Consider the following 16,200-nt stretch of genomic DNA (forward strand, 5'->3'; position numbering starts at 1 on the left):
ATTAACAAAAAGTCAACTGTTACACCTGAACACTTCGTTACAGGTATGTAAGAGTGTGTGGAAACTAGTTAGCAATCCAGCACAGAAGTTTAAACAGGCATCTAAAACGAATGAATAAATGAGCTAACAGTGATTACCAACCAATTTAAATAATTAGCTTGAAATAACGAAGAGACTGTTCAAATATTACTGAAAAAGGAATGAAAGACTTCACTCCAAGTAGTAGGTATAGTAGCCTAGACACATATCCAGTACTACTATTATGCGGACCAATATAACCTTAACATTCACGGTTCAGTTGTATGAAAAACATAAATAATGTCTTAGATTTAGAGCAAACGCTGGGAATTGATGAAGGGCTTGAGAGTCACCTGACAGGGCTGTGGGGGGACCTCGGAACCATTGTTTTAGGGGACACGCAAAAGAAAACAAACGTATTTAACGAGTTCGGTGTGTGCCGTGCCCTGCGGCGTTCATTTAACTAACGTGACTGACGGGACTTTACCTTTACAAACGCCTTTAGTTTTCTCCAGTAAGCACGGACCTCCACCGGACGCCGAAACATTTTCCGTATCTGAATGACAGGTTAGCATTAAATCCAAAGACCTCCGACAGAGCACTGCACTGATAACGGGATAAAAAATGTGTCGGCTCTCGCTCTTACCATCTTTTTTTCTGACTGGAGGAAGTTTTCACCAAAGAGATGAATACGAGCAGTGGAGAACGTCCTGCTTTAAGTAAACCCATGCGGTACAAAGATCTCCAAAGAGCACACTCCCCCTTCACTCAGGTATCCATTAATCAGCAACCACACCGGAAATACTAGGAATCCAAAATAAAAGCCCGCAACGCGTCGCTTTCGTACTCCAGCGTGGAGCAAAGGAATTCAGTATTGGTTTTATTGATACTGTGGCACATTTCAATATCACGTTTTAAAACGATTTCCACATGTGATTATACCACAGCTTGAATCAGCACTGTAACGCAAACACGTGTGATATAATCCCCTGGGCTCCACGGGAAGAAATCAACAGTGTCTAACTGATTCATTGACTTTATCGCCCCGCGCCTGAGGGTAAACAGTGTCACAGACACACAGAGATTGACTGATCAGTTAATGTTGAAAGACACATGTACAGCGGCAGACAACACGGGTGTGCAGTGGCGGATTAAGGTGGTCATGGGCCCCTAGGCTACTTTTTTTTTGCCCCCCCCCACATTATTAATCAAAATCTGTTCTCTAATTCTGATCACCAGTGTATGATGGCAATAACTTTGTTTTTCTTGCGTCAGATCAAATACAACAATTCATTAATAATAATAATAATATATGAGACACAGAATTGCTTAATTTAATGAACATTTATTTATCATTGTTATTGTCTGCACTGTCTCCGTTCGGTCTGTGTGTAGTTGTAGGGTATAACTCGCAGCAGTTTTGAGAACGCAACAAACGTCATTTTCCAAAAAATTAAAGGAAAGGCTCACAGTTACACTTGCCAACCGTCCCACAACTATCCTAAATAACAAATCTGGTAAATGTGTTACTTGTCGAGAGTAATAGTAGTGTCTGGGTATTTCATAAAATGTATTTTTTTAACCCTGTAGGCTTGTGTAGCCAGTCAGTTGGTATGTGTTCAGGGACATTTTCTGTACCAGCACTGTGCGCAGGTAGTTCATTTAAAAACTGGGGGGTAAATCATCCTGTTTTGTGCGACTTTTCTTCTATTTGTCATGGTACAGACAATGCTAGTATTGTATCAAAGTGAATATCCTGGTATTGTGACAACCTTAATGTCTGTAGGCAACAGTGGAGGAATAAGAACCAAGTATGTTGACACTTGCCTGAATTAGGTGCTTTGAGCTAAAGGGTAATGTCATCATGCCAATAGGATCACAATTACCATGCTAACATGCTGTTAAGATAGTACAGTATAATATTTGCTATGTTCACATATCTTGGCTTATGGTAACATTTCTAATTAGCACTGAACACTAACACAGCTGAGGCTGATGAGAATGTCATTAGTTTTGGTATCTGGCCATAGACCAAAGTATTGGACAAATGAAAATGGCGGCACGATGATGGCTCTCGATAAAAAACAAAACATTTATGGTAATTAATTTAAAAGCTGTTAAGTTATTTATCAAAAAATCACAAACGTCAACCTCCTAGTGGGGCTAAAGTAGAAGTCAGGGGATTACCAAAGTCATTAGGAGACGTCGTTTAGGAACCATGAATGTCGGTTCACCATTTTGTGCACTTCCATCTGTAAGATGTTGAGGTATTCTACTGGCTAAGCAAAGACTTTGACCTGGTGCAGGTGGTGGTGGAGGAAAAGTCAGGAGTTCACCAAAGTTATTAGATTTCCTCCCCTGGCAACAACAAATGTTTGTACTAAATTTCATAGTAAACAATCCAGTAATTGTTGAGATATTTGAGTCCGACACACGGACATTTAGGACAACTTTTAGAGAAAACAAACAGTTCTCCTCAAGCAGATGACAAAATGGTAAATATCAAAGGTACGTTCTATGATCCCCAGGTTTAAAGTACAAGAGCCAGTGTTTCACTTCAACACTTCATAAAAGGTAAACAGTAAATACACTGATATAACATCCATTTATCTATAATCTGTATCTGTAACAAGTTTATACTAGACTTCCATCATTTACACTTTACATGGGATGTTTCATTCATTGATTTTAAGTGGCATATCCACTGTATCAGTGACTGATGACACCCTGGAGACAAATACCTGCTAACACATCATATTCACATGAGGTTCCCTGCCTTTACAGGTTCAGGTAAATTGACTGAACACTCAATTCACTGTGGCCAGAATGCCCTGGTGGTCCAAAACTGGGTAAAAGAAGGTTGACTATTTTGGCTACACTTGAAGAAACCTCTGAACTGAGAAAGACATCAACAGCTCTGTATGATGTATAGTATTTGTTCCTGCCAACAGTAGTCTCAGAGGGATGCAGGTCCTGAACTGGGAAACAGGTGCTGCTTTACCCTGATGCAGGGCTCTGAGGTTACTACTGGTCATTAAGGAAGTGGGTGATGAACACACATCAAATAACCATTTGCATCTTCAAAACAGTCCTCAGTATTTCATGTACAAAAAGGATAGCATGTATTGTATTTGTGACTCAATTACAGATCTGCATCCTTCATGTTGTTATCTTTGTACCCAAGACGTATTCCTACTATCTGTCCCTAAAGCCAGGACTGGACCGGGAATATTTGGGAGCTGGTCTTTCTGGATGCATTGAAAGGGATTTTAAATCACTAGAGGCAGACACATCTGGCTGTGGATGTTTTTAATTGAATGCTTTCTTATTCTTTCTTTTTTTAATTGTTCTGTGTTTTGTTTTTGTGACTACATCATTGTTATTTGAGAAGATACAAACCTCTTAAAAAAGATGTTTTTAATCTCAAACCCCATCCTTATAAGAAGTTGGGTGGAAATGGGGCACTAACAAGTACAAAGATGGCTGAGAGTTGTATCCATTTTTTAATGCAATAACTCACTGTAATGGAATAGAGACCAAATAAAGTTCCCTCTTAGTTATTTGTGTGTCTCTTTTGTTCTGTCTTTCTTCATCTCACTGATTTAAAATACTATTGTGCCTGAAATTGACTATGTAGTAAACAAATAAATTCTCTCATTTTTGAATATTTTAGCTACTTGTACCGAGTGCACAGTGCAGTATTTTGCACACTGTGTTGTGTATCAGAAATAGGACGGCTTATCCAAAGGAAAACAAATTAGTTTTGTTTATCTCCAAACAAACCACATGTATACCTACGAGACAGCTTCTAGCGGCCATTAGCTCAAGTCAACAACATATTTGGTCAGAGACTGAAACCTGAGCTGAGCAACAAGGTCTGTCTACACCCCTTTCTCTCTCTCTCACACACACACACAGACAGACAGACACACACAGACACACACATTACCAAAGACGTCTTCTGGTAGGCCTGACCAGGTGTGAGCCTTGCCAGTCGAGCTTCATAATTGGCTTTCAACTTCTGGTTTAAACGTGATGCTTCTTCAATGGGTGTCAGCTCCCTGCAGGGGACACACACACAACACACACAAACAACGTACACACACACACACAATATACAAACAAGCAATATGTTACGGGTGGGTTCAAATGAAAATAAAACAATCTCTCTTACACCTGCTTTTAGCAGTTTAAACACTTGCTCTCCCTGCTGAATATTTCAAATCATCATGGCTGACATTCTGATAAAAAGCTCATACAATCACCAACAACATTCACGTATGGCAACAGCAACATTCTGCACGTTAAATGTAATATTTTTGAGGATGTTTTTGTCACTTTACAATTCACTCCAAAATTATCCCCAGGCATAGATCTGTGCAAAGGACACGCATGAACATTTTGAAAACCGTGGAAACCGAATTAATTACATTCCTATTTCCAACCACAGGTCTAAAATTTAGGTAACTGAATTTAAGAGCCATCAACGAGTCTAATAGTCTGTTTACTGTTTCGACCTTGGTCAGTTCAAAACATTGCTCTAAATGGAAACTAGAAGTGACTGGTTCTCGGATATCTCTGTTTTCCCTGCTGTTCGGTTCAGAGGATATCGGTCCTGAATTGAGCAACATTTGACCTGCTTGATAAAAACGGCTCCTACTTTTTGTTTGTGTCCTGTGACTCCACTGTTTGTAGTTTCTGGAAGACTTCAGGAGGCAGAAAAGGGGAGGGTTCCCCGCTACCTTCTGACAACACCCTGCGATGACCGGTCTTTGTGGGGCTGGCTGCTTTAAGCCCTGCGTCAACAGGAGTATCAGATGTAGGGACTGTTACAGCAGAGGTGAAAGGGAGATACAAAATGTGTTGATTGGCTTAAATACTCAATCATGTGGCTATACATTGGCTAATTTAGATTTGTGACCCCTGGGGCAGGCTTCGAGTCAGCAGTGATTGAATGGTATGTTAATAAAAGCAATGGATCTGATTGGAGGGGATGTATTCACCAGTATTCGCAGCAACAGTGGCTGGGAGGACAGCACTCGTCTCTGATTGGCCAGGTGAACAGGAAAAGGAAGCCGAGACGGACGCAGAGGGGTCAGTGGGTTCGGCTCTCTTCCCTATAAATGACTTGGCTCGCTCCAGACACTGCTCAGCCAGCCTCAACATCCGCTCCACCTCCACCGCTACCATATCCCTCTCCTCTGAGGCTGGGGCAGGAACAAAGAGAGGGCAGAGAAAGTCACTCCTGGATGATTCATTGCATTACATTTAGCCAAGGCTTTTATCCAAAGAGACTTCCAATAAGTGCATTATTCAACCATGAGGTTACAAACCCAGAACAGCAAGAAGTGCGTTAGCTTTAAATAAGCCAAACTACAGAGTGCTAAGTATAAATGTGGGATGAAGTGCAACTCTTTTTTTTTTGCAGTTGAGAGATGCGTTTTTAGCCTGTGGCAGAAGATGTGTAGACTCTCTGGAGAGCTTGTTCCACCATTTCGGAGCCAGGACCGCAAACAGTTGTGATTGAGCTAAAGCGGATATACAATATAAAAGGTCATCACATGGCATCTGAGATCAGATTAAATTTTGTGCCAACAATGAACTTCTGTATTCAAGCTGATTCCTTCAAATCTGGTTAGGATGACTAACTGAGTTGGCAGGGTTCTGCATGTCCCCATGAGGCAGGTCTGCACTGACTCCATCCACCAATCGTCGGACACAGGCTTTTCTCTTTGTCTGTACATCCCTTATCAACCTCATGGTCCAGAGGAGAGCTGACTAACTAAAACAATTCATAGGTCAATTAAAGATAACCCCACCTTTAAATACAGCATTTGAAACTGATTACAATATATCAGATGATCCTTTGGCATGTGCGATAGGCTTCCCAAACTAGCAAAAAAAAAAAAACATAAATAAAGTCATGAAAATCTCCCAACAGCTTAATTTTTTCCCCTGCCCATTATTCTATAATCATTTAGTAACCTTGGTTATTATGATTCTCATGTAAATAAGGGGGGATAAAAAAGATTCATATTGTTTTAACCGCCCAGTTCCCTCTCAGTTAAAACAAATATCTCTTAACTTTGTTTGGTTTCAACAAAAAGCTGTGAGGACATTTTCGGATTTGGGGGAAAGATTGAGCGCAGTAACAAAACCAGAGTGTCTTTGAATTGTTTTCTTGGTAAATGTAGGTACAGTGACACAGGAAGCTTTCTTGTCCTTAGTCTTTGTCGGTTCTCCAAAACACTTTACAGTCAACAGTCAAATGAATTCAATCAAAAGGAAGGAGAGATAATTCAGCAAAATGACCCTGGTTTAGAAGTGATGCTTTCACCAAGGTTCAAGGTGAACTTACACAACCTGTGTGTCTGTTTGAAATGCTGCCGTCACTATTGGCTGCAGCTAGAGGGGGAGAGAGGGCGGAAAATTGAAGCAGGTTTTCAGTTTTTCTCAATTTGCACAACACTTTTTTACTGGTTTCACACATTTTTCACACCCTTTTTCAAAACAGTTAAGACAGACCCAAAACTCTATTGGATAAACTGTATTAAACAAACGGAAAACACATATTAAGAGATGATGTATATTATTTTCATAATTGTGAATCTCTAATTCACCTGTGTGAAACTCCTTTGCACAATGTGACGTAGTGAGTATTTTACTCTTTAGATTCTTTTTAATAGTTTCTCTCCAAAAATGATATCTGCTTGATAATTTTATTGATATTTACAGTATAAGACAAGATAAAGGAACATATTATCTTATTCGGCATTTCTGAGTTTTTAAAAGGATGTAAATAATAGTTACATTTAAAAAAAATAGTATATGAGTAGCCTTTTTGAGTTTGGGTGAAGTTCTTTATTGGTCCTCTGGTGAAAATCAAATGGTGCAGTTCAAAAGCTGTAGGAAATTGAATGTGGGAACTTGTCTAGTCCAGATGTTTACTGTAGGTCTTACATGTCAGCGTTAGAGTTCATGAGCAGGGAAAGACCTGCGCACAAGAACAAAATAAATTAAGAAATCTTTCTTTCGATTTCAGTATTTCAACAAGGCATCGTACAAAAGTGCATGTGCAGCAGGGTTTGTTATCTCTAGTAAAATCATCTTTGGAGAGTAGAATACGTGCTGTTATGCTTGCTGTCCTTTTTTTGGCACAAACTATAACTATGTCAAGTATCAACGAACACAGGCATAATACTCAAACTAAGGTTGAATAAGATTGATAGCTGTAATTTATATTTTGAAATTACAATACTGTGAAATGATTGATTGAAACAATCTATATTCATTGGACCACAAGTTGTTTTGTGAGCATTTTGCAAACAAAATGTGTCATTTTGGCCACAAACGTTCAGTTTAAGTCTGTGTGAACGGTTTTAAAACTCTAACTTCTGGGGGGACCAATGTGTTCAAGCAAATGAGAAAAACTGTAATGCTGCTAATATGATAAGCTTCTATTGCAACATTGTTCTAACATAACCAGATGTGAATATGTGCTCTATAGGCCATACAGTATGGGACCCACAGCTCAGCAGTGCTGATGATATCAGATGCCTACAGCGTCTGATCTCACCACATTTTACTTTCATGCGCTCACATAAAATAAAACAAGAAACCGACATGACTGACAGAGGACAGAGCCACCAAAAAGGGGTTCAAGCTACTTATCCAATAAAATGACCCATGTTAACTATGACTTGCAGCAGTGACCACTTCACAGTCTATGTAATAGCTTTTACAGTATGACCAGGTCCAAGATGAAGGCTCTCAAAGGTGAAAGTTTTCTGATTAGTCTGAAATGCTGCATTTATTTAAGGCCCACTGTACAATTATTTACAGTGTGTAAAACTGAGTAGACTTACTAAAGGGAAAAACAATCATGAGGTTAGATATTTATCCTAAATCAGCTCAATGTATATTTTCTTATCATCATTCATATATGTCACTACTCAGATCTTACTTTGTGAGCCGGCTTCCTCCAAAAGTGCAAGTGATATGTAGTTGATCGTCCGCAGGTATTCACAGTAAGCGTCCTGCAGAAAGACCATTAGCAGGAATTATGAGTGTGGTGTACAGTAAATTTAATAATAAACAGCTGCTGACAGCGAGACATGGCAATAGTAACGAGCCAGAGCTTAAAAAAAATAGCATTACCCATTGTTGCTAAATTGTGTTTGTTCTTAATCTATAGTATGTTGATGGATAAAGCATCAACATACTGTAGGTTTACATGAATTACACTGAATTAATCAATCAATCAAAAGGCAGGTGTAGTTTGTATAAAGACAATCGTCTGTCAAGTTTGTCAAAACTTTGTCAGACAAAGAAAACACAAAACAGATTTTTACAAAGGCATAATGTTTTCTATAAGAGTTATGCTGCTCTGTTATTTATTATGGTGGTGTGACGTGATTCTAAACATTTAAAAGACCGATTATGTGTTGCAAGTATTTTGTAATGCTTGTGTCTCAATTATTATTATTATTATTATCATTATTATCATTATCATTTTTATATTGTACTGACTTCACTGTTCTTGCCAATTCTTCCACTCTTTAATTCACTGTTCTGCATTCTTGCTTCATAATAGGACACTTCACAACCTTGAACAGTGAGTATGATGAATAAATAGTCACTATTTTACCGTCCTGGTCTCTTTTCTGTTGATACGACGTTCCTTTCTAAGAACTCACTGGTAATTCTTTTTAAATATATAAAAATCTGATCTTAGTCCCGAAGTTAGCTTCTGTATCTTGAAGAAACAAACACTGGAATTACTAACTAATTCAAGCAAGACTACTCTTTAAAAGATACCGTTAACTATCCCCACTATTTCACTATTACTAATAAATAACAAGTGCTTAATTCATTTTTAAATTCGTTTTTTTATTATGTATCAATATGACATGTTTTATGGTCACAAGACACATTTGAAAAATAACATATACTAATATATCAGTATTATATATATGTATGATAATAATAATAATAATAATATATATACATTCTACATGTACAAATGTATGTATGTACAAATACATTTGATTGATTGATTGGGCTTGTGAGTGAGTGAGTGATATATTTATTAATACCATACTGTCTCTACATGCAACATGAACCCATTTCCGCTGCCGATTCCACCGACTCTTCTACTACTGAATATATAATAAATCCTTTAAACTTGGCCTCAGTTCGTTTTTTGGCCCTGTGGGGTGACGCATTGTAATAGTAACCCATCTAGAGTGAAACATAGGTACATTAAGCCATTGTTGCTAAATTTGACCAGTCAAACTGAAAATGCACCCAAACAAAAAAGGTTAAATTATGTAAACCGTGTTGAGCTCCAGAGCTCAAAGAGAAAGGAGTGAATATTCTCTTTAAAAAGAAAGAAAAGGTACCATATCGTTAGCAGTTGTATAAATCTAATCTAACACTTATCTAACATCCTTCTGTAATGAAAGTACAGTGTTTATGATTGCGTTTAGTATAGAAGTAAAAGCGCTCGTGCTGTGGGAACAAGAACCAGCATTTAGTCACTTATTAAACATGATATTTAACATTCATTTAATATTCAGAACAAAAGACAATTATGCATTTAAACCAGTTCAGTGAATTATGTCAAACCACTTGTGCAACATAAAGACTAATATTCCTCATGTATCACAAGGGTTTTAATATTTTTTTAATAATATATTTTGATGATTTTTTGCAAAACTTAAAAAACTTTTTCCAATCCTTGTTTATTCCACTTTATGTAGTTTTAACAAGCCTTTTGACACATGAGGAATTTCAGTCTTTATATTGCGAAAGTGGTTTGACATAATTCACTGAACTGGTTTAAATGCGTAATAGTTTTTAGTCTGAATATCAAATGAATGTTGAATATCACGGTTACTAACGGTTACTAACGGTTAGTTACCTCTAACGTTATATTCGCGATATTACCACAAGAGTAACGTGAGTAAGGAGTCACTAAACAAAATGAGCATTTAGAAGTATAACAATATAATGACAAGTGGCGTTTATAAAACAAACACGAGCTCTTAATGTTTGTTTTGCTGCTGTGTAAAGATGGAAACTACAGGTTCAGTAGGTTATCCGTCCAACCGTCTAACGGTTAACGGTGCCCGCCCCCTCCGTCTGTTTACATCCCCACACACTGTTTCCGGTGGACTTAAACCGTCCTGTCAGCGCTGCGGTCGAGCTGTGGAGCACACTACCTTGTGTTTGTTTTCTCCGTCCAGCTGTATTGCTAATTTCGCCATTTTCATGGCATTTTGAAGAGGCTTCGCCCCACTGTCAGCTGCAGCCATGGTGGGAATCTTCCTCTTCTTTTCCTCTCCCGTCTTCTTCTTCTTCTTCTTCTTCTGCTTCTTCTTCTTCTTCTTCTTGTGTTCAGTCCTGGCAGATGTTACAGTGTTAAAGGTGCATACTGCCTCCTACTGTACGGGACCGCCAGAGTACTGAATGCTGACATTAGTGAATTAATTCATATCAAATTAAAAAGTAAACACATATCTCTCTGTCACACACAGCAGTCACTAAAACGAGTAGAAGACATAAAAGGATACAAGTTCTTCCAAATATTTCCCTTGATATAGAAAATACTTGATTTCTCTTTTGGTTAATAGAAAAAGAACAAGAACAAGAATTCCTTTTATTTATCCCGCAAGGGAAATTCACTTTTTCCACTCTGTTATTATTATTATACAGGTAACACACACACAGGCCCGAAATACACACATGCACAAACAGGACCTATATACATGCAATTAATGGAGAGAAGTCAGAGCTGCCAATGGCTCAGCGCCCCGAGCAGTTGGGGGTTCAGTGCCTTGCTCAACAGCAAGACACCTCTCCAGCCACCAGGCCACGCTTCATTCATGGTCCACACAGGGACACAGGAGTCATATATGGACTGAGCTACTGTCGCCCTAATAACTGTGCATGTCCCTTACCACATTAGGCTAACATTGATGTTATGTTAAAATAAGAAGGTTTACTTTTTTCAAGCATCCTTATTGAAAGCACTGTATGTGTATATATCAGGAAGCCAGTTAGCTTCCAGGCAACCAGGCACATAATCATCAGTGCAAGCCACACAGGCCCAGGAATACTGTATTTTTTCAGTCTGGTTGTATCAGAGGTGTAGGAATAATATGTCGGCCTAACTCTGATATTTCATGCCTTTCGTTTTGTTAATTTATAGAGTTACTGGTCTAGAAGGAGCTGTTATTCTACCTATGCACATCAAAGTTTGCTCATTTAGATGAACAGAAATAGTGTCTTACAATTCAGGGCAATCATATAAAGCAGGTAACATAAACTAAACTGTTGGGTATTACCCTTTATGAGAGATTGTCTTGGCTTAGTTAAACAAAATTATAACTAAAATGAGCAGAGCTATGTCTACAAAAGGAGTCCCTTATGTCTTCTCCAAGCACATTAAAGCAGGTTGTACAATGTATAGGGATAGGATAACCTGCCACATCTATTCAAGTAAAGGCAAATGATCATTAAATGTGGAAATGGAAAATTAATCTTCAATGTTAACCAGAGTGCATAGTCGTTTACTTAGTTAATCATTGACTTATCTGATAATTCATGAAGGCCTAAATTATACACAGGGGGCTATTTGTCTCACCCTCATCCATACACAATATCTACTTAGAAAATACTCAGAAGCAGAAAATAGCTCAGTATATTAATTACATTTTTTTTATTAAAATAAAAAGTATACATACAACTTTGAGCCTGCAAAACCAGGGATTGATTTAAGACAGTATTATACAATAATGCGTGTTCAGTGCTGCAGCCCGCTGCCCTCCGTGTTGTGGAGCTGCTTGTAGACATTCAGAGCCCACGGGAAAGTTCCACTGTAGCAGATCTGTCTTCCTCCGACAGTCTGGACTCTGCAAACATACAGAAGAGAAAACTCACTTCATACGCCTCCTTCTGATGGAGTTTTAAAGGAAACATAATTCAATATAATGTCTTTGTGAGGATGACTGCCTGGAGGTCAGAGGTTCTCCATGTTTCTGTTCCTCCATCACCAGTCACAGATAAAACACAGACAAGAACGAGTCACAAACTTACACGAACGCCTGCTTGAGGCAGGAGCTGTGGGTCTTGGTGATGCTGGATACTCGCTTTAACGGTAAACTGCGTGTGTAAACCTTGAAGCAGCAGTTTCCAGGTGCTATGTTGAGCTGCAGAGCTTTAGCTGTGAGAGAGGTGAATGGATAAAGTCAATACAAACATGTCTGTGAGTGAACTCTGAAGATGACGAGGCACAGACACACATCACTCACGCATGGCGTCGCAGCAGCAGGTGGTGAGCAGCAGCAGCCCCAGAGAGAAGCAGAGCGTCTTCATGATGCTGTCAGTGAACAGATGAGGAGGAGGAGGAGGAGGAGGAGGATGTTCTTCTTCTCCCTTTGCTGTGATCAAGTCTTCGCACTGGGTCGGTTATAAATTGTGGACCGTGTATGACGTCAGCCTTTCCTAAATGAATCCTGCCATGAGACATCAGGGCAGAGTTCCCCCACACCTCTTCAGAGCTTCCACTTTGAGAAATACTCAAACCACTGCTGCTGTTTCATTAGAGGGAGGAAGGAACTGTAACGGGACAGGCCACGGTCTGGTTGTGAAGATTGAAATCATCTCTCCGACCACAGAAAACAGAACACTCTCCTCAGAATTGATCTTATCTTAACATCTCTTCATCTATCATGAGCATCAGAGTTCACACATACAAGTTTTAAACAGTGAAGGAAAATATGAACACATGTTTAGTCGACTACAGCCTACTGAAGTGTCTTTATTCTTTTATTCAAGTCAGAGAATTTTTTTTGTTCTAATATTTCTCATTAAATGAACTCAAATTCACCTTCCTAACGTGTTTCTCATTTCCAGAAGTAAATTTCCAACATGATTTCAATTACAGTTAACTTTAATCTCGATCCAAATAACACAAAACAACCAAATTGGTCACAACTTCTTCTTAAAGCAATAATTCAACATTTTGGGAAATGGCCACTCTGATCTGTCCAGTAAATGTAACCTACAGCTACAGCCAGCAGCCAGTTAACTCAGGACTGGAAATGAGATACAGCCTGCCAGGCTTTGTCCAGAAATACTGAAACCCCCCAGGGAGGGTGCACTTTATCATGGCTGGGCGCCGTGACTTCCTGAGAGTCACTGTGAAATTCTAACCTTGTAGTCTGGTTTACCGGAAGTAGGGGAGAGCAGGGTCGGTTGGGGCATTTGTGTATCTACACAAAATAACCATTACACGGTAATGAACGGTACAGGGAATACCGTTAAATGCTGTGTTAAATTGGGAAAAAATACTGTCTAAATTTGACCAATGTGACCTTTTCACACATTTATTTGAGAAAAAGAAAACATTTGTAAAAAATAGTATATTTTAATAATTTACTGAGATATGAAATGAAAATGAGTCTAACTGTCTGCCACTTGAGTAAACGTTCACTCAGTGACTCCACAGTGGCTGTGAGTTACGTTGTAGGAAAAGCCTTTGTCTTTCTCTCTTTTGTTTTTGTGGCTTTTTGTTGATTTGTAACAAGAGAGAAATTATAAATAGCACTGTTCCGATCGAGGCAGCGATTCAACAGCTTCACTTCCCCCCTGTTAACTTAAACAGGGCTGTTGACAGCAAGGTAAAGCGGCTAAAGTTGGTTTAACTCCTGCCTGCTTTTCTGAACCGTCATGTGTAGTCTATGGTCTCTAGCAGTGGGGTTAATGCTGCTGCTAAAAATGCAAATGCAAGTTATCTCAGGCCATTTATTCAGGTCTTGCTCCCATCCTTCAGTAGTAGAATGGTAAATGGCCTTGTACTTACATAGCACCTTTCTAGTTGCTTTCACACTACTTGTCACATTCACCCATTCACACTGATGGCAGTGGACATCGACATACCATTCAATCCGACCATTCACACCACTGTCACACACCTATACGCAGCACAGGGAGCAACACATGGTTCAGTGTCTTGCCCAAGGATACTTCGACATGCAGACCGGAGGAGCCGGGGATCAAACCATGATCTCTTGAATGGAAGACGGCCCGCTGTACCTCTGAGCCACCCAAGTAGTAGAAGGCAGAGGGATGATCACATTATCCTGTTGGAGGTGTAACAGACGGTGTTCATACATGTTTTATTTTCCAATCACTCTATGAAAGAGGATGAGCACACCTTGGAAAACACTGGTTGTAGTTCTGGTTCTGGTTCTGGTTTTGGTTCTTGTACCAGTTTGCACCAGAAGTTCAGATCAATACTGCAGCAAAAGAGTATGAAATGAGATTAGTCCCAATGCGGTTGCCAGGCAACCAGCAGGATGTAGCTGTTGTTATGAGACACTGTCAGGTGTATTTTGTCACCTACCTTTATGCTTAATGGCTGCTGGCTGCAGCTGTATTGTCCTGCTACTACAGAACATAACTTTATGCTTTTGATTATCTTTACTCTCACAGCTAAACCTTTCTCTTTTGTGTACATATGATGATCTGAAATGTTTACATCAGCCTTTAATGTTGAAGTTTCAAGTTAAGCTTTGCGATGCAATAAGATTCTTGCAGGCCCACTGGACACAATGAGGGGGTTGAGGGTTTCGTTTGTAAAAAAATAAAATAAAAAAGCTTTAATCTGAGGGCTGAGGAGTTATTAATAAAAACTAAAAATACCTAAAGTATATCATAATGGTTTCTGCCTCCTCCAGGGTAAACTTTACCATGAGTCAGTTCCCCTTCATGCAAATCTGTGTGGTGCAGACCGAAGCGATGGAGATAATATGATGTTCACTAGATCTTATCACAGCTGTTTTCAGTGGTGTACAAAAAACAGGTTTAGCAGTGCATCTCTGACCTATTTAGATCACATCTGCATGCATTTGCAACTCTGTCAATTTCCCTATGATCGTAATCTATAACAGATTAGTATCACTCTGTCATGTAATGCACTGAGCGTTTTATTATAGCCTGTAGTTCAACTTTTGTTTCAGAGGGGACGTTTGTCCTGCAGACAGGTGAATCACAGAACACAAACAGACGCGTGAAAATCTCTCTTTTGAAAATAAACAACATATTGTTTTAATGGTATACCATTGGATTCCTAATTGCATAAGTATTGATAGGTGTTTCTATTATTTTGTTCTATTGAGTTCTATCTAGTTCTATTGTTAAACGCAACACAGTTCAACAACACCACAAACTGCAGCCTCCAAAATTACCACAATGTTGAATCAACATCTCCCTAAAACAGTTTCATCCAAAAGTAGAAATTACAACCTCCATGAAGGTAGGAAGGTTGGACAGACACATTAAACATCATTAAATATAAAACAACAAAAATTGGGAAAATAGCCTTTTTCAAATAAAAACCGCATGGAAAAATATGACCTGCATTAAAACAAGAAAGAACAATACATAATAATGAGATTCAATTTTGAAATGTATTGCATTATTTCACTGTTTGTGATATTGAATATGTTGTGTGTATTCATGTATTTTACAATGTTGTATGTATTTACTATGAACCACTGTGGTGCTCCATTAATCTGCAACATCAGACTCGTTGTACCACCTGGTGGTATATGTCTCAGTGTAAAAACAACCATCTGAGGGAGCAGCAGAACAAAACATGAGGCCGAGGGAATCACATAGTGGTAGTTAAATTTGGAAAAGCAGAGTAACACCAGAAGATGATCACTGACCCATGAGAGCAGGTGCATACCTAACTTGATAAATGATTTAAGTGGAGGGGACCATTCATGAGTTTTATTCCATGGGGGCTGGTGAATTAAGGAAAATACAAGTGATGCTGTAGTGGTGCTGGCCCTTTAACATGGCAGCTAGAAGCAGTGACAGCCATAGACATAGCGACAATTATCCTGCAGGACACGTGTAATGAAATTTTGCAGTTGTTGAAAGAAACGGCTTGCGTGGCCCAGAACATTGCAGGTAACACAAGAGCAGTCTGTCACCTCATAGGCCTGATGTAGCAACTGTCACAAACTTTCTATCAGATGCAAAAAATCTCAAAGACCCACAAAGCAGCCCCCCATAAACTGTGCTCATTGTATAAAGAGAACATCATAAACATTATTTCACGTACAGTACAGTACAGCACAGCACAGCACAGCACAGTGTGAGAGAGTG

The 16,200-nt window shown here is 39.1% G+C and overlaps 2 protein-coding genes across 2 annotated transcripts in view; both read right to left on the bottom strand.

Annotated features, from left to right (window-relative positions):
* vps9d1 (VPS9 domain containing 1) overlaps nucleotides 1-10,373 on the bottom strand; it is a 31,430-nt gene extending 21,057 nt beyond the window's left edge. Inside the window, exons 1-5 of the mRNA XM_083917059.1 lie at nucleotides 10,242-10,373; nucleotides 7,982-8,054; nucleotides 5,022-5,225; nucleotides 4,679-4,844; nucleotides 3,968-4,079 (exon numbers count right to left, since the gene is read on the bottom strand). Of these exons, the coding sequence (XP_083773185.1) occupies nucleotides 3,968-4,079; nucleotides 4,679-4,844; nucleotides 5,022-5,225; nucleotides 7,982-8,054; nucleotides 10,242-10,334 (648 nt within the window). The 5' untranslated portion in view covers nucleotides 10,335-10,373. The remainder of the gene's footprint in view (nucleotides 1-3,967; nucleotides 4,080-4,678; nucleotides 4,845-5,021; nucleotides 5,226-7,981; nucleotides 8,055-10,241) is intronic.
* A 1,445-nt stretch (nucleotides 10,374-11,818) lies between these two features.
* On the bottom strand, nucleotides 11,819-12,449 carry LOC310949706 (C-C motif chemokine 4-like). Its single transcript, XM_083917219.1, has 3 exons — nucleotides 12,333-12,449; nucleotides 12,118-12,244; nucleotides 11,819-11,933 (listed from the first exon to the last, which is right to left on the bottom strand). The coding sequence occupies exons 1-3, from the start codon at nucleotides 12,394-12,396 to the stop codon at nucleotides 11,825-11,827; spliced, it is 300 nt and encodes a 99-aa protein (XP_083773345.1). The 5' UTR covers nucleotides 12,397-12,449; the 3' UTR covers nucleotides 11,819-11,824.
* Between the last annotated feature and the right edge of the window lie 3,751 nt (nucleotides 12,450-16,200).

Source organism: Echiichthys vipera (assembly GCF_963691815.1).
Source record: "Echiichthys vipera genome assembly, chromosome: 7".
Classification (NCBI taxonomy): Eukaryota; Metazoa; Chordata; class Actinopteri; order Perciformes; family Trachinidae; genus Echiichthys; species Echiichthys vipera.